The following is a 23,123-nucleotide window of genomic DNA, read 5'->3' on the forward strand; positions in this document are numbered from 1 at the left end:
CGGAAGGGTTTGGGGTTGTGGGATGCTGCCAAGAGCTGTGAGTCCCAAGGGAAGGGACCTGCGGGTGGCACAGAGATGGGACAAGGCTTGTCGTGGGGCCATAGCAGCAGGGCTGGGCTGGGGGCTGTGACGGGCAGGGGGGAACAGAGGCAGCTGGGTGCGTGGCAGAAGGGGGCTGGCTCGCTGGGTGTGGGAGGGGGCTGCTGCTGGGGTCGCCCCTTCCCTCCTCGCTCTGCATCCAGGGCCCAGGGCTGAACGCAGTGCAGGCGTTGGAGGGGACCTCAGCCCTGGGCCTTGGGCACTTGGAAACGGAGAGCACCAGGCAGCTCCCCCATGGCAGATATCGCAGAGGGCCACTGCCTGAGGGTGACAGCATGGCACCACGGGTAGGGGGATCCCACAGGACGGGGCAACTCTCTGCCCCCACCCTGCACACCCCAGACACAGCTCACACAGCAGACCCCTTTGATGGTGGAGACCGATGATGTGCTCCTTGCTCACCTGGGGAGGAGGGCCTCCACACAAGGCAGAAGCCACTGCTTTTCCTTCCTCCTGCAGTGGTGCTTCGAGAGGCAGGCTGATGTTCTCCTCGCAAGGGCCTCCAGCCAAGCGACGGGCCTCTGGCACAGCTTCTGCTGCAGAGGCAGGCACTTTTTCCTCTGCCTTCTGAGGGTCTCGGGCTGCAGGCCAGGCCTCTGGCTTTGTTTCTGGTCTCTCTGATGGCGCCAGAGACACGCTGTCCCCTGCCTCCTGAAAGCCATCCCCCAAAGCACATGCCCCTGCTTCGGCTCCTCCGAGCACTGCTGGGTCCGGAGGCATATTCTCCATGTCACCGGCTGCCTCCCTGGCAGTGTCTCCAGCCTTGACGCTGGGCGAGCAAGGCACCTTCTGGGGGCACGTTTCCTTGTCTGCTAAGAGGCTCCTGAGGCTAGGTCTGACCCAGATCTCGCGCAAGGACGTGTTTTCCTCCAGCTCCTCGCTTTGCAGAAGCTCTTCATCAGCGTCCTCCTCCTCCTCCTCAGTGCTCCAGTCCCCTTGCTCTTCCTGCGCCGCTCCCAGGACTCTCTTCCTGGCTCCCACCTCCCGCTCCCTCCTGGGGGCATGGGCATACAGCCGCTCCAGCACCTCCCACTTGCACCTGGCATCCTTCAGGAGCTCCACTCGCGTTATCTCAGGTTTCCACAAGTTATAGAAGGAATTTCTGGCCAGCAGCTAAAAGAAGAGAGGCACATTTGTGAAGGGCGCTGCTTTTCCCACCACGAAAGGCCTCCCGGGGCCCTGCTCCCACTGGGACAGTCATGCTGCTGCAGTGGGGCGCAGCGGCTGGCCCCAGCACAGGCAGGGTTACCACCTGGCCCAGCCCATCCTTGGCACTCACCTCCTTGCGTTTGACGTTGAGGGATCCTGACGCTGTCAGGGAGAAACGTTTCCCCTTGGCCTCCTCGCCCTCGCTTTCCTTCAGGCTCAGCTTCTTCCTTTGGAAACAGGCTTCTCGCAGCTGCGCCAAGGTGTGCCCGGTGCGCGCCAGGCTGCTCCTCTCGAGCTCCTCCAGCGGCTCTGTTTTGATGGAGAGCACTGCGAGATACTGCGAGGTGTTGTCGGGGTGCACGCGCAGAGGCTGTCCTTGCACATGGCAGATGATGCCCAAAGGCTGCTGGTTTGGGCCCTGCTCTGCCCGGGGGCATCGTGGTGTCCCTCGCGCACCGCCCTTGCCTGGGGAAGCGGGTGCACCGGCCCCGCTGACCTCCCTTTTGCCCCCACCAGCAGGGGCATCAGGCCCTTGCTGAGCTGCAGGGGCTGTGCTTTTGTCCTGCTCTGTGGGCTCGTCCTGGCCTGGGCTTGCTGGTACTGCCAGACTGCTGGTTTGTGCCGATGACGTTCTTTTTGGCACGGCTGCACTGAGCTCCTTCGTGGCTTTGTTCACATCAGGCTGTGCTGGATGCCGGCCAGGTCCAGGGCTCCTGTCATCAGGACGGCTCAAGGCAGCAGACTCCAGCCCCAGGCCTGCACCCTCCACAGCCCCAGCAGGCGGGGCAGGGCCCTGTGGGGCAGGGCCCTGGCTCTCAGCCATCATTTCCAGGCCAGCTTCTCCAAGGACGTTCTGCACAAGGCTGGCAGGCTCAGGCACGGAAGGCGATGGTGGGGCCATGTCACTGTGGGAGATGGCAGGGATGTCTTCTTCAAAGCCAGGTGACACCTCTGCACAGCAGGGCATGGGCAGTCCAGCTTCCTCTGAAACACCTGTGGCTGTTGTCGCACACTGCAGGGCATCATGCGGGGCAGAAGAGGCTGTTTCTCCCTGGCGCGTCTCAGCAGGGGGCACCTGCAGCTCACGAGGCTGCAGCTCTGCACCTTGGGACACTGAGGACTTGCTTAGCACCAAGTCCTGCCTCTGCACCAGCGTGCCTGAACAGTGTGCCTTGACCTCCTGCGCACAGGCATCTCCGGGAGCAGAAAGCAGCTCGTCCCGCTCCTTGTATGCTGGTGTGCTTCGCATCTCCCTTTCAGGAATGGCCTGTGCTCCTGGGACAAAGGAGGAGCTTCCAGAGAGTTGCTGGCTTGTCAGGAGAAGAGTTGTCCTGGTACTGTCGTCTAGCAAGAGCCTTGCTTTTCCCAGGGCTGATGCACAAGAGCCAGGCCTGGGCTCAGGCAAGCAGTGGACGAGCTCTTGCATTGCCCAGGTGGGACTGTGAGCTTCCTGCTTGTGTTTTGGAAGGGGAGGCAAGGAAAGAGGGCATGGCTTTAGCTCTTCCTCTGCCAGGCTCTTCCCTGAGTCCACAGCCTTCCCAGCACCACTACCAGGTGGGAAGGGTTCCCTGGCAGCAGCTGTGCTGGAATTCACTGCCAGCTTCTCTAATCCCTTGGTCTCTCTCTCCAGGGTTCTCCTGGCCACCCCTTTGGTGTCCATGGCATTGGCCCTGCCTCGGGGAGAAGACCTGCCGGATGTTTTGAGAGCAGGCAGCTTCGTTCGTCTTGTAGATCCTGCAGTTTCACCTGCAGAGGTCTCCAGGCCTCCATGGGCCTGCCTAGCTGCCTTGGTTGGGAGAGGTGGTAAGCCAGGCAGATGTGGTGTCCCTGCTCTTGCATGAGTCCTGCCAGGCAGTGTCTCCCTGTGCCCCAGAGGAGCCTTCCTTACAAGGCCGGTGGAGGGATGCAGAGCTTGTGCCACAATGGGAACGTCCCTGGCAGTGTCCTCCACCACCTGCAATCAAAGCCCATGGGAAAGGCTAAGTTCCTGCCATCCTCCCCCCTGCCCTCCATCCTTCCCACATGGAAACTTCCTGTCACCCCTGACGCCCTCGACAAAGACTGCACTCTCCCATATGGGCAGCTTCCCCCCTGCTCCCAAAGGCCGGGTGGGGAGAGGGTTTGTCACCGTGGGGCAAGAGACAGGCAAAGGCAGCTCCCTCAGACACCCGAGGCATGTCCTTGCAGACTGCTGTGCAGAGCATGCGGTCAGCCTGCTGGGGGCAGAGACCTCCTGGTCTCTCCCAGCACTTCCCACCCGCTTCTTGGCGCCTCCGGGGAGTCAGGCAGAGGCTTTGCCACCATCGCTGCTCAGCTCTGTACCTTTGCAACGATGCCGCGTTCAGAGGCCCACGAGCTCTGTGGGCCGGGGAGCGAAGGCAGCCTGTCCCTTTGGTGGGACGAAGCCGGGGTCCGGCTGCGCTGCATCACTGCGTGCAGCTCCTGCTGGCCCACCTGCGGGAAGGAGGAAGCACATGATGGAGGTGGTTGTGTTGGTACGAGCAGCCCCTGAAGCACAGGAAACCCCAGCCCCATGTCAAAGGGAACCTCATGGCCACGCATGGCCCAGCTGCACTTAGCCCACAGCTTCTCTCTGCCCCTCAGTGCAGAGCTCACGGGGTCCCTGTGGGCCTTGGAGTATCCAGGTCGGTGTGTGCTTTATCTGAGAGAAAATCCCCAGGGCCACGAATAAATGCCCCCTCACTGGGCGAGCTCATGCCTGGCTGTCTTGCCCCACCTCCCCTTCCCCACCATCCTCGTGCTCTCCATGCAGGTCCCAGCCCTGCTGCCTGCCTCTCCCTCCAGCCCCACCACTCACCTTCCTCCTGCACTCCTGCGTGCCTGGGTGCCCATCCGTGGACTGGGAGCAGGCGTTCGCCTGCTGCTCCTTGTCCATCTCCAGGATCTACTCGTGAGGACTTGCTACTCTGGCACCAAGGGGGAGCTGCTCCCTCCTGGTCGAGCTGCTCTCCTCAGAGTGGGGACCCCTGGGGGCTCTGGTCCCAGTAGGGATACGGTCACCATGGCGACCGCCCCATCACAATGGCCTTGTGGCCATGATGCCACCTCCATCACAAAGCCCTGGTGGTCGCCGTGGGGACCCCATCACAGTGCCTTGGTGGTTGCCATAGAGACCCCCATCACAATGCCATGGCTGTCCCCCTGGGGACACACAGCACCATGATATTGCCTCCATGCCTCTGGTCTCAGCTTCTGAGCCTACCTGAGAGCTGGTGTCTGGGGAGCAGGAAGAGTTTTCTTCTCAACTCTACACTCCTCAGGCCTTGCAGAGGCTGCCCCTCTTCAGGCACTCCATAGCACACATCCACTACAAGGCTCCACCCCTCTTGGTCTGCCTGCTAATCCTCACTCATAGCTCTCGACAGGCCCATCGTCCATCCCTAGGCAGAGCTCCCTGCATTCCCACTGCTCTCTCTCTGGGGTTTCTCTTGTCCACATCTCCCTGCACCTTTTCCTTGCCAGCCCAGGCCAGCACTTCCTCCCTCTTTTTTGACTCACCCTCTCCCCACAGTTGCTCCCATTTTAAGGCTTCCCTCTCCAGCTCAGCCACCTGGTTGACCATCAGGTCAGCAGATGGGAACACTCTCCTTCCAAATGAAGTGAGACAACCCGCAGCCTCAGTCCCTTGCTGTGGGCTCGGCTTTCAGCACCTCCTCCAGCTGCTGGAACCCCAGGCCAGATGGGGAAGCACGAGCTGCCCTCTCCTCTCATCCTCTTCCTGCTCATGGGGCTTTTTTTCAGCTAGAAATCCCTCTCACCACAAAACTGCAAGGACTGTCACAAGCTAAGAGCAGGACTGTAGGCAATGGACCATGCGCTGCTGCAGCATGCCTTTACCTCCCCTCAGCCCCATGTGACACCTACCCCTAACCCGACACCATAACAAGAGACAAAAAAGCTCATCTCTAGTGCTGAGGTTCATGGACCTGTTTCTCCCCACACTCCTTTACTACCCCCAGCCCCCTGTCCTGGGGCTGCACTCAAGAGCCAGCCCAAAGCCCCTTCACTCTGCCCTTTCCCATCGGGCCCCCGGCACACTCCGAATGAAAGTCAGCCCTGGAGCGAGAAGGGTGCGGGAATGGAGTTAATACCATGAATTAATTGCAAATAATAGGCAACCTACTGACTTTCCTTTCAGAAAAAAAGGTTCTTTTCTGTTCTGCCCCTCAATTTCCTGCTGTGTCCCATAACAAGAAAGCAGAAAATCGGGATCTTTTAACGGGGTTCCCCAGTTTTTAATAGCTGCCTTCTGCTCCTTTTAAGCAGCCCCTCTCTCCCCTGCCTCCCACACACACCCCAACCCTAGTTTCTTTCCTTTGCTTCAGCAGCATGCTAAGGTTCAGAAAGCATACATGGGGAGGGGGGGTGGGGGGAAAAGAGACACAGGAACGAAGAGCAGAGGGAAGAGAAAGGAACACGATGTAAGACAACGCTTGCAAGCCGTGTCAGACACACACAAGTCAGGAGGCACCTGCTCTGCGGCCAGACCTCCGGCAGAGGAGAGGGGCATCGCTCCTGCCGCGGGCCTGGCTCCCGCCACCCCAGCACGGGGCTGAGAGCGACGGCCCTCGAGGGCTCCACGGGGAGCTGGGGGGCGCTGCGGGGGGGGGCACGGCTGTCCCGAGGGCCTGTCTGCCTCTGCCCCGGGCTTCCCCCAGCAGCAGCATCCCAGCGCTTCCCCTCGCTCCTCCCTGGCTGCGCTGCTCGGGGGCTTCCTCTGGAAATCTCTACTGCAAAATACTACCTGCAAATCTCGCCAATCAGGATTATGATTGTCTATTACCGTTTCTAAAACTTTAACTACTTTACCCGGATCCTCCCTATGGTTTCCTGCCATTTCCTTCCAAGACCCTCAATCCATTGTGGAAAAAGGGACTTTCACATCCCCTGCATTTCTGCTGGGTCCTCCAGCCTGTCTCCGGAGTGCTTGCAGAACCGCACCTCCTCTCCGAGGACGCCTTGCTACAGGGCTAGACAAATCATCCTCCCCATCAGGATCACTCTTCTCTGCAGGAGGGCGGTGGCGCCGCTTCCTCCTCTTCCTTTTCTCCACCATCCCCGCCTCTGCCCCTTCTTCTCAGAGCTACCAGGAATTCAACATCCTCTTCCTCCTCGGGATGGTCTTTCAGCTTTTTACTCCATTTCCCAATACTGCATGCAGAACAACAACGCTTTGCCATTCCTCTGTCTCCTTCGTTCTCTAAAACTAACACATTCGTCTCTTTTGCCATTAATCCACATTTTTTTCCTGCTCTTGTAATCATTTTGGAACTCAAAGAACATATCAACATACGGTACTTCATCCCATTTTCCTCTCTGTCTATAGAACAACATCAACTGTAAAATGGTATTATAAGTCCAAGCTCCATTTTTAGGCCATTTTTCCTGATCTTCCACAGCGGCTGTAACGGCCACCATTGATTACAATAAGTAAGTAATTGTCTACAATTCCACAAACCAGGCACACCTCATTACTACACAGCCGACACTTCATACAGTTTGAGCTACGGTTATCAGGACATTTTACAACTCCATTCAGTCATCCTCTTTCCCATTGGTTCCTGCTACGTCTCATCTTCGTTTAACATTACAGTATCCTCCTTTTCTGCTACGCACGCATGCTCTATGGGGAAGGGGCTTTGGTTGTTAGGGGGGGCTTCCCTGCTCCTGGATGGGTGCTTTACTCTGCTAATTCGGAGAGTTCACCCGCAGTTCAAGCAGTTTTCTTTGGTTTATCAGCTGTCTTTGTTCTCTTCAAGCTCATGTGGCTACTCCCTTATCTGGCCGACTTATGGTGTCGTCTTGCTGCTTTCTTCAAGGCCTTGTTTTGTTAACTCTCTGTGAAAGACTGAGTAATGAGCTTCTTCCTGGAGCTGTGGGTGCTCAGCCAAGCATTATCTACAACAATAATTACACCTGGTTACATCCTCAGGTCTTTCCAATGGCATTTCTCACACAGACGCATCACTGGGAAGCCAAGCTCCAGTTGCTGCCTCGTGGCTTGCTCCGTGTTTGGAGGGTTCTGGATGTGGCAGTGGAGAAGGCTGCGAGGCCTCTCTGGTCGACCGCTGCCTGGGGGGGTTTGGCTGCTGCTAGAGCAATGCCTTGTGGTGCCCCGCTCTGCAGTGGGGTCTTTGGCGTTGCCCTTGCTGATCCCTTGGGCTCGCAGGCAGTCCCAGGAGACAAAGTGTGACGCAAAGTGGCTGTTCTCTCTGTGGTGGAAAGCACTCGTGTTGGTGCCGGTTACGTGTGGGCAGCCTGCAAGGGGTTTGTGGAGTGCTTTTGGCCTGTGCAGGTGAGAGAGAAGCGTGGAGGGCAGGGGGAGATGTTCCTTGCCTGCACCATCACCCGGAGCCTCGCAGCAGTCCAAGGTAAGGTCAAGCCATGGTGTACGTGCTCTGCCTGCCTGCTTGCAGAGCTCCTCGGGTTCTCTTCACAGTTTCATTGAACAGAGCAGGGGTTTGGGACCAAGGTCGTGCCCATGTGTGGCCAAGGCAAGGCGAGCTGCAGGTGCTCGACCTTTAGAGCTCTCGGCTCTTGCCTGGGGTGTGCAGACTTTGCTTCAGAGATGCCGGCATCTTCCTTAAGGTTTTTTTTTCTGGGGGGGGAGGGGCAGGGTTGAGGGGTTAGGGGGTGAAAAGAGTGAAAATGCCATTTCTTCCCAGCCTGCATGTTTCCGGTGAGTGCTGCAGCAGAGGGCTGGAAGGGAGCCAGGGGATTTTGTTCCCCTGCCAGCAGAAGGGAAGGTGCGTTTTTTTTGTCCCTCTCTTTAGCTCTGGAGAGTCAAGTCCCACCTGCAGCAGTGCTGCTGTTGCTGTGCACAGTGAGACCTGCAGCTAGAAAGCAAGAGCGCTGGACTCGGCCCGCACTACCCTGCAAGGCCAACAGGAAGGAGAGGAGGAAGGGTGGTGCTTTGGGGCAGGGGCTTCCCTGAGGCCCAGCCAGACGTGTCCTACCTGCGGCTCGCTCAGGTGTGCTGTGTTCTTGCTGCCCTGCCTGGAGGTGCTGTGCTGGGAGCAGAGGTGGTGCCTCAGCTTCTCCCTGGCTCAGCTCTGCCAGGCACGGGCGGCCAGCTGGCTGACGGGCAGGCCTGCCATGGCGAATGGTCTTGGAGCAGCCGGGAGCGCGGGTGCTGGAGCAGGGCTCGTGCCTGCAGGAGCCCCTCTGGCAGGCAGGGTCCCCCTACCGCAGCATCCCCATCCTGCCGCCTGAGCCCCTGCAGAGGAGTGAGGGCTCGGGAGAGAGGCAGTGATGTGCTCAGGACATCTGTTTGCTCTTTTCAGCCAGCTTCCCTTACTTGAGACAAGGTGCCCTGCACCTCCTTATCCTCAGCAGCCCTTCCTTATCCTCATGAGCATAGGGCAGGCAGAGCGATTTCAATGCTTCCTGAGCCACCTGTGTTCAGGGCTAGGAGCATGCTGGAGAAGTGCCTGTCAGCAACAACAGGGTTCACGCACCTGCAAGACTCCTCCGAGGTGTCATACAAACCACGGTTACGTGCCTGAGCAGCCTGACGGCTCGGTCCCAGGCCTGGCAGGAGAGCAAAGGTAGACTACAGGTTGGTTTTGGTGTTTGCCTGGCGCCTGGTATGTGCAAGGGAACGTGCAGTGTGAGAGCCCCTGGGACCTGGTTCAGGGTCCTGCTTAAGGCCTGGTTCAGTGTAAAGGACAGGCCAAGTGGCAGGGAAGTGCTGAACATGCAGCTCCATAGCCCTAATGAGCAGAGATGAGGGAGGCAGTGAGGAAGAGCTGAACTCTTCGGCCCTGCTGGCTGGGCCATTGCAGAAACTGCTCCAGCTCGAACCTAAGGAGAGTGGGCCTGAACCTGGCGACTGATCTGAAGGGGAAAGACAACTGAGGTGAGTATGTGGGAGATGGGAAAACAGAGGGGAGGGGGCGATGAAAGGGGTCAGTGGTGTGGAAGCAGCTGCTGGTGTTACTCTTGTCCGACTGAGGCCTGAGCCTGATCCCTGCAGTCTCTCCTCTGTTCTTAAGCTCTTTGTGGAAGAGTGTTTTCCTGTGTAACCTCACTCTCTCCCATGTGAGAGTGCTGCAAGGCCTCAGTGCCAGCAACAGGCCTGGTGGCCTGACAGAGCAGCTGGTGCTTTGCAGCAGAGACAAAGTGTGTGAGGATGTGTTGTGCTGTGCCGGGCTGCGGGGAAGAGCGGAGGGCTCCTGCCCCTTTCAGGGCGATGCTAGTTTGTTGCAGGGCTGCATTGTGCCCCTTGCCTTGGTCTCCCTAAAGAAATGACAGGCCCACGTGGTAAAGAAACAGGGCTGCTTCTTTGTGGAAAGCACAAAAGGCAAGGGGTGAAGGGGGAGCTTGGTGATGGGGCGGGATGTGCCTGCGGCATGCCGCTGTCCTGTGGGCAGGGCGAGATGCCAGCCAGGAGCCAGTGTGCCCAGCACAGGGAGCCAGTGTGTCCCAGCGGGCAGCAGCAGGGCATCAGGAGCGTTGCTCTGGCTCTGCTCAGGCAGAGCCATCTCCCCCACAACGGTGCCACCTGTCCCACCCTCTCTGCATCCAGGAGCGCAGGGCTTGCAGCTTGGATCCTGATGGGCACTTTTTCCCTGGAGATGTCAGGATCAGGATGGTCTGTGTCGCCAGGGAACGCATGGCGGGTTGGCTGTCGTTCTCGAGGGGCTGGAGGACTGAGAGAGAAAGCCACGGAGCAGAGCTCAGCCACCTGTCTCTGCAGAGAGCTCAGCCAGCCCCTCCACGCAGGCTCAGCCCCAGCCAGCTCTTCCCATGGGGAGGAGGGAGCAGGTGGCACAAGTGGTTCAGCTGGAAGTTGCTGGGCAGGAATGTCCCAAATGCCCCCCAAATGCCCCTGTCCCCTCCACCCAGGCAGCCCAAGCCTTCCTTGCTTGGGGCAGGCCAGGGAACTGAGCTCACTGCCCAGGCTCCTTCCTCCTGCCCGCCAGCCCCAGCTGATGCACCACTGTCCACGCTCACCCTTGCAGATGTTCTGCAGCTTCTCCTCGCTCCGGGTCTTCACTTGCCTCCCGGCGAGCCCTAAGCGCACACCATGAAGGGGAGGGTGGGGAGACGATGGAGCCAGACCCTTCCCGAGGTGCCTGGGGACAGGACGAGGGGCCACGACACAAGTGGCAGCAGGGAAAATTCCCCTGAGAGAGGTCCAAAAGCCTGTGAAGCCTGAGGGTGGTGCAACAGAGACAGAGCTTGACCCTGCCGGGCCCTGGGAAACCCCTGCTGGCCGCCTCCAGCTGCCAAGACCTCCAGAAGCCCCTTCCCACCCCAGCTGCTCTCTGACTCTGTGACTGCTTCAACGGCTTTCTCTCCAGACCTGCCTGGCTTCAGTGGCATTGCCTGCACTAGTCTTGCCATGGAGATTTGCCTGTAACAAGTAACAAAGGGGGGAAAAAAAGCTTCCGAGGGTTTTATTTGAGCAAGAAAACGGCTGTCACCAACTAGGGTTGGTGTGGGCACATGGGTGCTACAGGACATGATGGGGCAGCATTTCTGTAGCAGCCGGGACAGTCTCCGTCGCTCTGCCTCTCTGCTCTGTGCCAGCCCCCATCTCAGGGCACCTGCCGGGCACTGGCCTCCTGGCGCCGTTGCTCTCACTGCCCCGTGGCACAGCTGCAGCAGAAAGCTCTGCGCAGAGCCCGAAGCACCGTCCTGAGCAGCGAGGGCCGTCGCCTGGGCGCTGCGGCGTCCGGGAGGGTGGTGATGCCTGTGGGGGAAGGAGAGGCGTGGGCGAGGGGCTGTGGGGGTGCAGGACCTGCCTGTCGCCACCACCAAGGCCTTTCCTGAGGGGTCATGGCCTCGGCACGGCCAGCCCCCGAGCGCTTACTGCTGCCGGCCCCGGTGCCGCTCGCTGTGCTGGGACGGGCCCGCCGTGCCCAGAAGGGCTCTTGACTTGGGTACGTACCTGGGTCCACCTCTGGTGCTTGTCTGAAGATAGGGGATGACTTCTCCTCTTTGGGCTCAGAGGCAACCTGCACGGGGAGAGCAAGCCCACACACCGTGTGCCATCAGCTGGTGATGCTCAGGACAGTGCTGCCCCGGGATGGATGTGCGGAAGGGTTTGGGGTTGTGGGATGCTGCCAAGAGCTGTGAGTCCCAAGGGAAGGGACCTGCGGGTGGCACAGAGATGGGACAAGGCTTGTCGTGGGGCCATAGCAGCAGGGCTGGGCTGGGGGCTGTGACGGGCAGGGGGGAACAGAGGCAGCTGGGTGCGTGGCAGAAGGGGGCTGGCTCGCTGGGTGTGGGAGGGGGCTGCTGCTGGGGTCGCCCCTTCCCTCCTCGCTCTGCATCCAGGGCCCAGGGCTGAACGCAGTGCAGGCGTTGGAGGGGACCTCAGCCCTGGGCCTTGGGCACTTGGAAACGGAGAGCACCAGGCAGCTCCCCCATGGCAGATATCGCAGAGGGCCACTGCCTGAGGGTGACAGCATGGCACCACGGGTAGGGGGATCCCACAGGACGGGGCAACTCTCTGCCCCCACCCTGCACACCCCAGACACAGCTCACACAGCAGACCCCTTTGATGGTGGAGACCGATGATGTGCTCCTTGCTCACCTGGGGAGGAGGGCCTCCACACAAGGCAGAAGCCACTGCTTTTCCTTCCTCCTGCAGTGGTGCTTCGAGAGGCAGGCTGATGTTCTCCTCGCAAGGGCCTCCAGCCAAGCGACGGGCCTCTGGCACAGCTTCTGCTGCAGAGGCAGGCACTTTTTCCTCTGCCTTCTGAGGGTCTCGGGCTGCAGGCCAGGCCTCTGGCTTTGTTTCTGGTCTCTCTGATGGTGCCAGAGACACGCTGTCCCCTGCCTCCTGAAAGCCATCCCCCAAAGCACATGCCCCTGCTTCGGCTCCTCCGAGCACTGCTGGGTCCGGAGGCATATTCTCCATGTCACCGGCTGCCTCCCTGGCAGTGTCTCCAGCCTTGACGCTGGGCGAGCAAGGCACCTTCTGGGGGCACGTTTCCTTGTCTGCTAAGAGGCTCCTGAGGCTAGGTCTGACCCAGATCTCGCGCAAGGACGTGTTTTCCTCCAGCTCCTCGCTTTGCAGAAGCTCTTCATCAGCGTCCTCCTCCTCCTCCTCAGTGCTCCAGTCCCCTTGCTCTTCCTGCGCCGCTCCCAGCACTCTCTTCCTGGCTCCCACCTCCCGCTCCCTCCTGGGGGCATGGGCATACAGCCGCTCCAGCACCTCCCACTTGCACCTGGCATCCTTCAGCAGCTCCACTCGCGTTATCTCAGGTTTCCACAAGTTATAGAAGGAATTTCTGGCCAGCAGCTAAAAGAAGAGAGGCACATTTGTGAAGGGCGCTGCTTTTCCCACCACGAAAGGCCTCCCGGGGCCCTGCTCCCACTGGGACAGTCATGCTGCTGCAGTGGGGCGCAGCGGCTGGCCCCAGCACAGGCAGGGTTACCACCTGGCCCAGCCCATCCTTGGCACTCACCTCCTTGCGTTTGACGTTGAGGGATCCTGACGCTGTCAGGGAGAAACGTTTCCCCTTGGCCTCCTCGCCCTCGCTTTCCTTCAGGCTCAGCTTCTTCCTTTGGAAACAGGCTTCTCGCAGCTGCGCCAAGGTGTGCCCGGTGCGCGCCAGGCTGCTCCTCTCGAGCTCCTCCAGCGGCTCTGTTTTGATGGAGAGCACTGCGAGATACTGCGAGGTGTTGTCGGGGTGCACGCGCAGAGGCTGTCCTTGCACATGGCAGATGATGCCCAAAGGCTGCTGGTTTGGGCCCTGCTCTGCCCGGGGGCATCGTGGTGTCCCTCGCGCACCGCCCTTGCCTGGGGAAGCGGGTGCACCGGCCCCGCTGACCTCCCTTTTGCCCCCACCAGCAGGGGCATCAGGCCCTTGCTGAGCTGCAGGGGCTGTGCTTTTGTCCTGCTCTGTGGGCTCGTCCTGGCCTGGGCTTGCTGGTACTGCCAGACTGCTGGTTTGTGCCGATGACGTTCTTTTTGGCACGGCTGCACTGAGCTCCTTCGTGGCTTCGTTCACATCAGGCTGTGCTGGATGCCGGCCAGGTCCAGGGCTCCTGTCATCAGGACGGCTCAAGGCAGCAGACTCCAGCCCCAGGCCTGCACCCTGCACAGCCCCAGCAGGCGGGGCAGGGCCCTGTGGGGCAGGGCCCTGGCTCTCAGCCATCATTTCCAGGCCAGCTTCTCCAAGGACGTTCTGCACAAGGCTGGCAGGCTCAGGCACGGAAGGCGATGGTGGGGCCATGTCACTGTGGGAGATGGCAGGGATGTCTTCTTCAAAGCCAGGTGACACCTCTGCACAGCAGGGCATGGGCAGTCCAGCTTCCTCTGAAACACCTGTGGCTGTTGTCGCACACTGCAGGGCATCATGCGGGGCAGAAGAGGCTGTTTCTCCCTGGCGCGTCTCAGCAGGGGGCACTTGCAGCTCACGAGGCTGCAGCTCTGCACCTTGGGACACTGAGGACTTGCTTAGCACCAAGTCCTGCCTCTGCACCAGCGTGCCTGAACAGTGTGCCTTGACCTCCTGCGCACAGGCATCTCCGGGAGCAGAAAGCAGCTCGTCCCGCTCCTTGTATGCTGGCGTGCTTCGCATCTCCCTTTCAGGAATGGCCTGTGCTCCTGGGACAAAGGAGGAGCTTCCGGAGAGTTGCTGGCTTGTCAGGGGAAGAGTTGTCCTGGTACTGTCGTCTAGCAAGAGCCTTGCTTTTCCCAGGGCTGATGCACAAGAGCCAGGCCTGGGCTCAGGCAAGCAGTGGACGAGCTCTTGCATTGCCCGGGTGGGACCGTGAGCTTCCTGCTTGTGTTTTGGAAGGGGAGGCAAGGAAAGAGGGCATGGCTTTAGCTCTTCCTCTGCCAGGCTCTTCCCTGAGTCCACAGCCTTCCCAGCAGCACTACCAGGTGGGAAGGGTTCCCTGGCAGCAGCTGTGCTGGAATTCACTGCCAGCTTCTCTAATCCCTTGGTCTCTCTCTCCAGGGTTCTCCTGGCCACCCCTTTGGTGTCCATGGCATTGGCCCTGCCTCGGGAAGAAGACCTGCCGGATGTTTTGAGAGCAGGCAGCTTCGTTCGTCTTGTAGATCCTGCAGTTTCACCTGCAGAGGTCTCCAGGCCTCCATGGGCCTGCCTAGCTGCCTTGGTTGGGAGAGGTGGTAAGCCAGGCAGATGTGGTGTCCCTGCTCTTGCATGAGTCCTGCCAGGCAGTGTCTCCCTGTGCCCCAGAGGAGCCTTCCTTACAAGGCTGGTGGAGGGATGCAGAGCTTGTGCCACAATGGGAACGTCCCTGGCAGTGTCCTCCACCACCTGCAATCAAAGCCCATGGGAAAGGCTAAGTTCCTGCCATCCTCCCCCCTGCCCTCCATCCTTCCCACATGGAAACTTCCTGTCACCCCTGACGCCCTCGACAAAGACTGCACTCTCCCATATGGGCAGCTTCCCCCCTGCTCCCAAAGGCCGGGTGGGGAGAGGGTTTGTCACCGTGGGGCAAGAGACAGGCAAAGGCAGCTCCCTCAGACACCCGAGGCATGTCCTTGCAGACTGCTGTGCAGAGCATGCGGTCAGCCTGCTGGGGGCAGAGACCTCCTGGTCTCTCCCAGCACTTCCCACCCGCTTCTTGGCGCCTCCGGGGAGTCAGGCAGAGGCTTTGCCACCATCGCTGCTCAGCTCTGTACCTTTGCAACGATGCCGCGTTCAGAGGCCCACGAGCTCTGTGGGCCGGGGAGCGAAGGCAGCCTGTCCCTTTGGTGGGACGAAGCCGGGGTCCGGCTGCGCTGCATCACTGCGTGCAGCTCCTGCTGGCCCACCTGCGGGAAGGAGGAAGCACATGATGGAGGTGGTTGTGTTGGTACGAGCAGCCCCTGAAGCACAGGAAACCCCAGCCCCATGTCAAAGGGAACCTCATGGCCACGCATGGCCCAGCTGCACTTAGCCCACAGCTTCTCTCTGCCCCTCAGTGCAGAGCTCACGGGGTCCCTGTGGGCCTTGGAGTATCCAGGTCGGTGTGTGCTTTATCTGAGAGAAAATCCCCAGGGCCACGAATAAATGCCCCCTCACTGGGCGAGCTCATGCCTGGCTGTCTTGCCCCACCTCCCCTTCCCCACCATCCTCGTGCTCTCCATGCAGGTCCCAGCCCTGCTGCCTGCCTCTCCCTCCAGCCCCACCACTCACCTTCCTCCTGCACTCCTGCGTGCCTGGGTGCCCGTCCGTGGACTGGGAGCAGGCGTTCGCCTGCCGCTCCTTGTCCATCTCCAGGATCTACTCGTGAGGACTTGCTACTCTGGCACCAAGGGGGAGCTGCTCCCTCCTGGTCGAGCTGCTCTCCTCAGAGTGGGGACCCCTGGGGGCTCTGGTCCCAGTAGGGATACGGTCACCATGGCGACCGCCCCATCACAATGGCCTTGTGGCCATGATGCCACCTCCATCACAAAGCCCTGGTGGTCGCCGTGGGGACCCCATCACAGTGCCTTGGTGGTTGCCATAGAGACCCCCATCACAATGCCATGGCTGTCCCCCTGGGGACACACAGCACCATGATATTGCCTCCATGCCTCTGGTCTCAGCTTCTGAGCCTACCTGAGAGCTGGTGTCTGGGGAGCAGGAAGAGTTTTCTTCTCAACTCTACACTCCTCAGGCCTTGCAGAGGCTGCCCCTCTTCAGGCACTCCATAGCACACATCCACTACAAGGCTCCACCCCTCTTGGTCTGCCTGCTAATCCTCACTCATAGCTCTCGACAGGCCCATCGTCCATCCCTAGGCAGAGCTCCCTGCATTCCCACTGCTCTCTCTCTGGGGTTTCTCTTGTCCACATCACCCTGCACCTTTTCCTTGCCAGCCCAGGCCAGCACTTCCTCCCTCTTTTTTGACTCACCCTCTCCCCACAGTTGCTCCCATTTTAAGGCTTCCCTCTCCAGCTCAGCCACCTGGTTGACCATCAGGTCAGCAGATGGGAACACTCTCCTTCCAAATGAAGTGAGACAACCCGCAGCCTCAGTCCCTTGCTGTGGGCTCGGCTTTCAGCACCTCCTCCAGCTGCTGGAACCCCAGGCCAGATGGGGAAGCACGAGCTGCCCTCTCCTCTCATCCTCTTCCTGCTCATGGGGCTTTTTTTCAGCTAGAAATCCCTCTCACCACAAAACTGCAAGGACTGTCACAAGCTAAGAGCAGGACTGTAGGCAATGGACCATGCGCTGCTGCAGCATGGTTTTACCTCCCCTCAGCCCCATGTGACACCAACCCCTAACCCGACACCATAACAAGAGACAAAAAAGCTCATCTCTAGTGCTGAGGTTCATGGACCTGTTTCTCCCCACACTCCTTTACTACCCCCAGCCCCCTGCCCTGGGGCTGCACTCAAGAGCCAGCCCAAAGCCCCTTCACTCTGCCCTTTCCCATCGGGCCCCCGGCACACTCCGAATGAAAGTCAGCCCTGGAGCGAGAAGGGTGCGGGAATGGAGTTAATACCATGAATTAATTGCAAATAATAGGCAACCTACTGACTTTCCTTTCAGAAAAAAAGGTTCTTTTCTGTTCTGCCCCTCAATTTCCTGCTGTGTCCCATAACAAGAAAGCAGAAAATCGGGATCTTTTAACGGGGTTCCCCAGTTTTTAATAGCTGCCTTCTGCTCCTTTTAAGCAGCCCCTCTCTCCCCTGCCTCCCACACACACCCCAACCCTAGTTTCTTTCCTTTGCTTCAGCAGCATGCTAAGGTTCAGAAAGCATACATGGGGAGGGGGGGTGGGGGGAAAAGAGACACAGGAACGAAGAGCAGAGGGAAGAGAAAGGAACACGATGTAAGACAACGCTTGCAAGCCGTGTCAGACACACACAAGTCAGGAGGCACCTGCTCTGCGGCCAGACCTCCGGCAGAGGAGAGGGGCATCGCTCCTGCCGCGGGCCTGGCTCCCGCCACCCCAGCACGGGGCTGAGAGTGACGGCCCTCGAGGGCTCCACGGGGAGCTGGGGGGCGCTGCGGGGGGGGCACGGCTGTCCCGAGGGCCTGTCTGCCTCTGCCCCGGGCTTCCCCCAGCAGCAGCATCCCAGCGCTTCCCCTCGCTCCTCCCTGGCTGCGCTGCTCGGGGGCTTCCTCTGGAAATCTCTACTGCAAAATACTACCTGCAAATCTCGCCAATCAGGATTATGATTGTCTATTACCGTTTCTAAAACTTTAACTACTTTACCCGGATCCTCCCTATGGTTTCCTGCCATTTCCTTCCAAGACCCTCAATCCATTGTGGAAAAAGGGACTTTCACATCCCCTGCATTTCTGCTGGGTCCTCCAGCCTGTCTCCGGAGTGCTTGCAGAACCGCACCTCCTCTCCGAGGACGCCTTGCTACAGGGCTAGACAAATCATCCTCCCCATCAGGATCACTCTTCTCTGCAGGAGGGCGGTGGCGCCGCTTCCTCCTCTTCCTTTTCTCCACCATCCCCGCCTCTGCCCCTTCTTCTCAGAGCTACCAGGAATTCAACATCCTCTTCCTCCTCGGGATGGTCTTTCAGCTTTTTACTCCATTTCCCAATACTGCATGCAGAACAACAACGCTTTGCCATTCCTCTGTCTCCTTCGTTCTCTAAAACTAACACATTCGTCTCTTTTGCCATTAATCCACATTTTTTTCCTGCTCTTGTAATCATTTTGGAACTCAAAGAACATATCAACATACGGTACTTCATCCCATTTTCCTCTCTGTCTATAGAACAACATCAACTGTAAAATGGTATTATAAGTCCAAGCTCCATTTTTAGGCCATTTTTCCTGATCTTCCACAGCGGCTGTAACGGCCACCATTGATTACAATAAGTAAGTAATTGTCTACAATTCCACAAACCAGGCACACCTCATTACTACACAGCCGACACTTCATACAGTTTGAGCTACGGTTATCAGGACATTTTACAACTCCATTCAGTCATCCTCTTTCCCATTGGTTCCTGCTACGTCTCATCTTCGTTTAACATTACAGTATCCTCCTTTTCTGCTACGCACGCATGCTCTATGGGGAAGGGGCTTTGGTTGTTAGGGGGGGCTTCCCTGCTCCTGGATGGGTGCTTTACTATGCTAATTCGGAGAGTTCACCCGCAGTTCAAGCAGTTTTCTTTGGTTTATCAGCTGTCTTTGTTCTCTTCAAGCTCATGTGGCTACTCCCTTATCTGGCCGACTTATGGTGTCGTCTTGCTGCTTTCTTCAAGGCCTTGTTTTGTTAACTCTCTGTGAAAGACTGAGTAATGAGCTTCTTCCTGGAGCTGTGGGTGCTCAGCCAAGCATTATCTACAACAATAATTACACCTGGTTACATCCTCAGGTCTTTCCAATGGCATTTCTCACACAGACGCATCACTGGGAAGCCAAGCTCCAGTTGCTGCCTCGTGGCTTGCTCCGTGTTTGGAGGGTTCTGGATGTGGCAGTGGAGAAGGCTGCGAGGCCTCTCTGGTCGACCGCTGCCTGGGGGGGTTTGGCTGCTGCTAGAGCAATGCCTTGTGGTGCCCCGCTCTGCAGTGGGGTCTTTGGCGTTGCCCTTGCTGATCCCTTGGGCTCGCAGGCAGTCCCAGGAGACAAAGTGTGACGCAAAGTGGCTGTTCTCTCTGTGGTGGAAAGCACTCGTGTTGGTGCCGGTTACGTGTGGGCAGCCTGCAAGGGGTTTGTGGAGTGCTTTTGGCCTGTGCAGGTGAGAGAGAAGCGTGGAGGGCAGGGGGAGATGTTCCTTGCCTGCACCATCACCCGGAGCCTCGCAGCAGTCCAAGGTAAGGTCAAGCCATGGTGTACGTGCTCTGCCTGCCTGCTTGCAGAGCTCCTCGGGTTCTCTTCACAGTTTCATTGAACAGAGCAGGGGTTTGGGACCAAGGTCGTGCCCATGTGTGGCCAAGGCAAGGCGAGCTGCAGGTGCTCGACCTTTAGAGCTCTCGGCTCTTGCCTGGGGTGTGCAGACTTTGCTTCAAAGATGCCGGCATCTTCCTTAAGGTTTTTTTTTCTGGGGGGGGAGGGGCAGGGTTGAGGGGTTAGGGGGTGAAAAGAGTGAAAATGCCATTTCTTCCCAGCCTGCATGTTTCCGGTGAGTGCTGCAGCAGAGGGCTGGAAGGGAGCCAGGGGATTTTGTTCCCCTGCCAGCAGAAGGGAAGGTGCGTTTTTTTTGTCCCTCTCTTTAGCTCTGGAGAGTCAAGTCCCACCTGCAGCAGTGCTGCTGTTGCTGTGCACAGTGAGACCTGCAGCTAGAAAGCAAGAGCGCTGGACTCGGCCCGCACTACCCTGCAAGGCCAACAGGAAGGAGAGGAGGAAGGGTGGTGCTTTGGGGCAGGGGCTTCCCTGAGGCCCAGCCAGACGTGTCCTACCTGCGGCTCGCTCAGGTGTGCTGTGTTCTTGCTGCCCTGCCTGGAGGTGCTGTGCTGGGAGCAGAGGTGGTGCCTCAGCTTCTCCCTGGCTCAGCTCTGCCAGGCACGGGCGGCCAGCTGGCTGACGGGCAGGCCTGCCATGGCGAATGGTCTTGGAGCAGCCGGGAGCGCGGGTGCTGGAGCAGGGCTCGTGCCTGCAGGAGCCCCTCTGGCAGGCAGGGTCCCCCTACCGCAGCATCCCCATCCTGCCGCCTGAGCCCCTGCAGAGGAGTGAGGGCTCGGGAGAGAGGCAGTGATGTGCTCAGGACATCTGTTTGCTCTTTTCAGCCAGCTTCCCTTACTTGAGACAAGGTGCCCTGCACCTCCTTATCCTCAGCAGCCCTTCCTTATCCTCATGAGCATAGGGCAGGCAGAGCGATTTCAATGCTTCCTGAGCCACCTGTGTTCAGGGCTAGGAGCATGCTGGAGAAGTGCCTGTCAGCAACAACAGGGTTCACGCACCTGCAAGACTCCTCCGAGGTGTCATACAAACCACGGTTACGTGCCTGAGCAGCCTGACGGCTCGGTCCCAGGCCTGGCAGGAGAGCAAAGGTAGACTACAGGTTGGTTTTGGTGTTTGCCTGGCGCCTGGTATGTGCAAGGGAACGTGCAGTGTGAGAGCCCCTGGGACCTGGTTCAGGGTCCTGCTTAAGGCCTGGTTCAGTGTAAAGGACAGGCCAAGTGGCAGGGAAGTGCTGAACATGCAGCTCCATAGCCCTAATGAGCAGAGATGAGGGAGGCAGTGAGGAAGAGCTGAACTCTTCGGCCCTGCTGGCTGGGCCATTGCAGAAACTGCTCCAGCTCGAACCTAAGGAGAGTGGGCCTGAACCTGGCGACTGATCTGAAGGGGAAAGACAACTGAGGTGAGTATGTGGGAGATGGGAAAACAGAGGGGAGGGGGCGATGAAAGGGGTCAGTGGTGTGGAAGCAGCTGCTGGTGTTACTCTTGTCCGACTGAGGCCTGAGCCTGATCCCTGCAGTCTCTCCTCTGTTCTTAAGCTCTTTGTGGAAGAGTGTTTTCCTGTGTAACCTCACTCTCTCCCATGTGAGAGTGCTGCAAGGCCTCAGTGCCAGCAACAGGCCTGGTGGCCTGACAGAGCAGCTGGTGCTTTGCAGCAGAGACAAAGTGTGTGAGGATGTGTTGTGCTGTGCCGGGCTGCGGGGAAGAGCGGAGGGCTCCTGCCCCTTTCAGGGCGATGCTAGTTTGTTGCAGGGCTGCATTGTGCCCCTTGCCTTGGTCTCCCTAAAGAAATGACAGGCCCACGTGGTAAAGAAACAGGGCTGCTTCTTTGTGGAAAGCACAAAAGGCAAGGGGTGAAGGGGGAGCTTGGTGATGGGGCGGGATGTGCCTGCGGCATGCCGCTGTCCTGTGGGCAGGGCGAGATGCCAGCCAGGAGCCAGTGTGCCCAGCACAGGGAGCCAGTGTGTCCCAGCGGGCAGCAGCAGGGCATCAGGAGCGTTGCTCTGGCTCTGCTCAGGCAGAGCCATCTCCCGCAGAACGGTGCCACCTGTCCCACCCTCTCTGCATCCAGGAGCGCAGGGCTTGCAGCTTGGATCCTGATGGGCACTTTTTCCCTGGAGATGTCAGGATCAGGATGGTCTGTGTCGCCAGGGAACGCATGGCGGGTTGGCTGTCGTTCTCGAGGGGCTGGAGGACTGAGAGAGAAAGCCACGGAGCAGAGCTCAGCCAGCTGTCTCTGCAGAGAGCTCAGCCAGCCCCTCCACGCAGGCTCAGCCCCAGCCAGCTCTTCCCATGGGGAGGAGGGAGCAGGTGGCACAAGTGGTTCAGCTGGAAGTTGCTGGGCAGGAATGTCCCAAATGCCCCCCAAATGCCCCTGTCCCCTCCACCCAGGCAGCCCAAGCCTTCCTTGCTTGGGGCAGGCCAGGGAACTGGAGCTCACTGCCCAGGCTCCTTCCTCCTCCCCGCCAGCCCCAGCTGATGCACCACTGTCCACGCTCACCCTTGCACATGTTCTGCAGCTTCTCCTTGCTCCAGGTCTTCACTTGCCTCCCGGCGAGCCCTAAGCGCACCCTGCTCGTCACCCTCACATGGCCCAGCATGCTCTCAGCAGCACTGCTCCCCCCTGGCCCTGCCGGCCTGGCCCCACACCCTCCTCCCTTGGGCAGGGCTGTCCCCAGCACAATCCTTGGGGTGCAACAGCCCGGCAGCGTGGGAGGGACTGCTTGAGCCTCCTGTCAGCCTGCCTGCAAGGGCAGGGCTGGGGCAGAGAGATGCAGAGCCCCTGGAAGCCCAGGCCCTGCACAGGGCACTGGGGGCTCTGGCAGCCACCAGCCTGGTCCTGGCTGCCAGCGCAGCAGCCAGGGCTGGGATCATGTTGTCCTGGCACAGAGAGGGCCCCCAGGGGCTCCAGCTCACCGATGAACCTCAGGGCTGTCTCTCGCACAAATGGCTGAGGGTCCTCCAAGTAGGGCAGGCTCTGGCACAGGTATTGCTCCACTCGGCTCCTGTCCCCCTCCAGCTGGAGCAAGCACAAGGGACCAGGGTTGCAACAGAGCCTTCCCGGTGAGCCAGGCCCAACCCCCTCTCAGGGCCACCTTCCCCTTCCTTCCTGTGCCACGATGCTCTTGACACCCAGCCAGGAGCTGTATAGCACCGAGGTTCGGAGGAGGCAGAGCATAGCCCAGCGTTGCTGAGACCCCCACCCCCCCCAACCTGCTGCCAAGGCCCCGCTGGGCCAAGGGCCCCTTTGGCATGCCAGGGGCGGAGAGGGCAGCGGGGCTGGAGCAGAGCCCATCAGGGCTGGCTGCTGGAGGCAAGCGAGCATGTGTGTGGCTCCAGGCTGCGGGCTCTGGGCTGGAGCAGTGAGTGAAGGGCAGAGCTGCCTGCCCTGGGCACAGGCAGCAGGCCTTGTGCAGCCGGGGCCCGGGGCCTTTGGGGCTGTCCTTACCAGGCACTCGCCAATCCTCCACGGCTGCCTGGTTTTGGTGAGGTGCCTGAGCTGCTGCCAGCTGAGGAGCTGCGCTGCTCTGAGGAGGGCTTCCCGAGAGGCCTGCAGAGCAGCAGAGACCAGGAGATGTCACCACAGGTGGGGCAGGACACCTTGCGTCCCCCTCATTGTGGCAAGGCTCAGAGTCTTTCCCAGCCCATCAGGGGAAGAGGCAGCAGGGAAGCGGGTCCTCCCTGGTGAGCCAGGGCCAGGCAGGGAGGGCAGCTCGGCACTGTCCTCCGGGACTCAGGATGTTGGGCCTCGGGGTGACACAGCTTCAAAGGGAGCCCTGGGAGCAGCCCTTGCCCCAGTGCTCAGGCCCACCCAAGGACTGTCAGCATTGCCCTCCCCAAGCCCTTGCTCACGCTGGAAATCCACACCTGGGCCACACTCCAGATCTGGTCGCTCATGCGGAAGAAGAGCGGCAGCAGGCTCCTCTGCACTTGCTGCTTCATCCGCCGGTTGCTCTTCCCTGCCACAATCTCCAAGAGGTCTTGAAAGAGGAGGATGGAGAGCTCTCGCACCTGGCTGGCATCCTGGGGCAAGAAGGAGGGAAGGGAGGCCTCAGCAGCGGCCCCAGGAGCTGGGCACAAGAAGGAGG

General features: G+C 59.6%; 2 protein-coding genes and 1 long non-coding RNA gene across 3 annotated transcripts in view; 1 reads left to right on the forward strand and 2 right to left on the reverse strand.

Annotated features, from left to right (window-relative positions):
* The window catches only part of LOC138063481 (uncharacterized), a 180,832-nt gene that overhangs the window by 125,715 nt on the left and 31,994 nt on the right, over positions 1 to 23,123 (forward strand). The window lies entirely within an intron of this gene.
* Positions 10,655 to 15,835, reverse strand: LOC138063623 (nucleolar and coiled-body phosphoprotein 1-like). The gene is made up of 6 exons (XM_068923359.1): positions 15,783 to 15,835; positions 14,882 to 15,013; positions 12,690 to 14,513; positions 11,813 to 12,523; positions 11,165 to 11,231; positions 10,655 to 10,966 (listed from the first exon to the last, which is right to left on the reverse strand). The coding sequence occupies exons 2-6, from the start codon at positions 14,984 to 14,986 to the stop codon at positions 10,854 to 10,856; spliced, it is 2,820 nt and encodes a 939-aa protein (XP_068779460.1). The 5' UTR covers positions 14,987 to 15,013; positions 15,783 to 15,835; the 3' UTR covers positions 10,655 to 10,853.
* LOC138063507 (maestro heat-like repeat-containing protein family member 7) overlaps positions 18,410 to 23,123 on the reverse strand; it is a 330,369-nt gene continuing 325,655 nt past the window's right edge. The window contains exons 16-18 of the mRNA XM_068923122.1: positions 22,888 to 23,058; positions 21,952 to 22,054; positions 18,410 to 18,477 (exon numbers count right to left, since the gene is read on the reverse strand). Coding sequence (XP_068779223.1) covers positions 18,410 to 18,477; positions 21,952 to 22,054; positions 22,888 to 23,058 — 342 coding nt within the window. The remainder of the gene's footprint in view (positions 18,478 to 21,951; positions 22,055 to 22,887; positions 23,059 to 23,123) is intronic.

Source organism: Struthio camelus, chromosome 32, assembly GCF_040807025.1.
Source record: "Struthio camelus isolate bStrCam1 chromosome 32, bStrCam1.hap1, whole genome shotgun sequence".
NCBI classification, from domain to species: domain Eukaryota; kingdom Metazoa; phylum Chordata; class Aves; order Struthioniformes; family Struthionidae; genus Struthio; species Struthio camelus.

Coding starts and splice junctions, on each gene's coding strand:
- LOC138063623 (XM_068923359.1), bottom strand. CDS start 14,986: ATGCAGCGCAGCCGGACCCCGGCTTCGTCCCACCAAAGGGACAGGCTG. Junction 14,514..14,881: donor AACGCGGCATCGTTGCAAAG/GTACAGAGCTGA, acceptor CTTTGATTGCAG/GTGGTGGAGGACACTGCCAG. Junction 12,524..12,689: donor TCAACGTCAAACGCAAGGAG/GTGAGTGCCAAG, acceptor CTCTTCTTTTAG/CTGCTGGCCAGAAATTCCTT.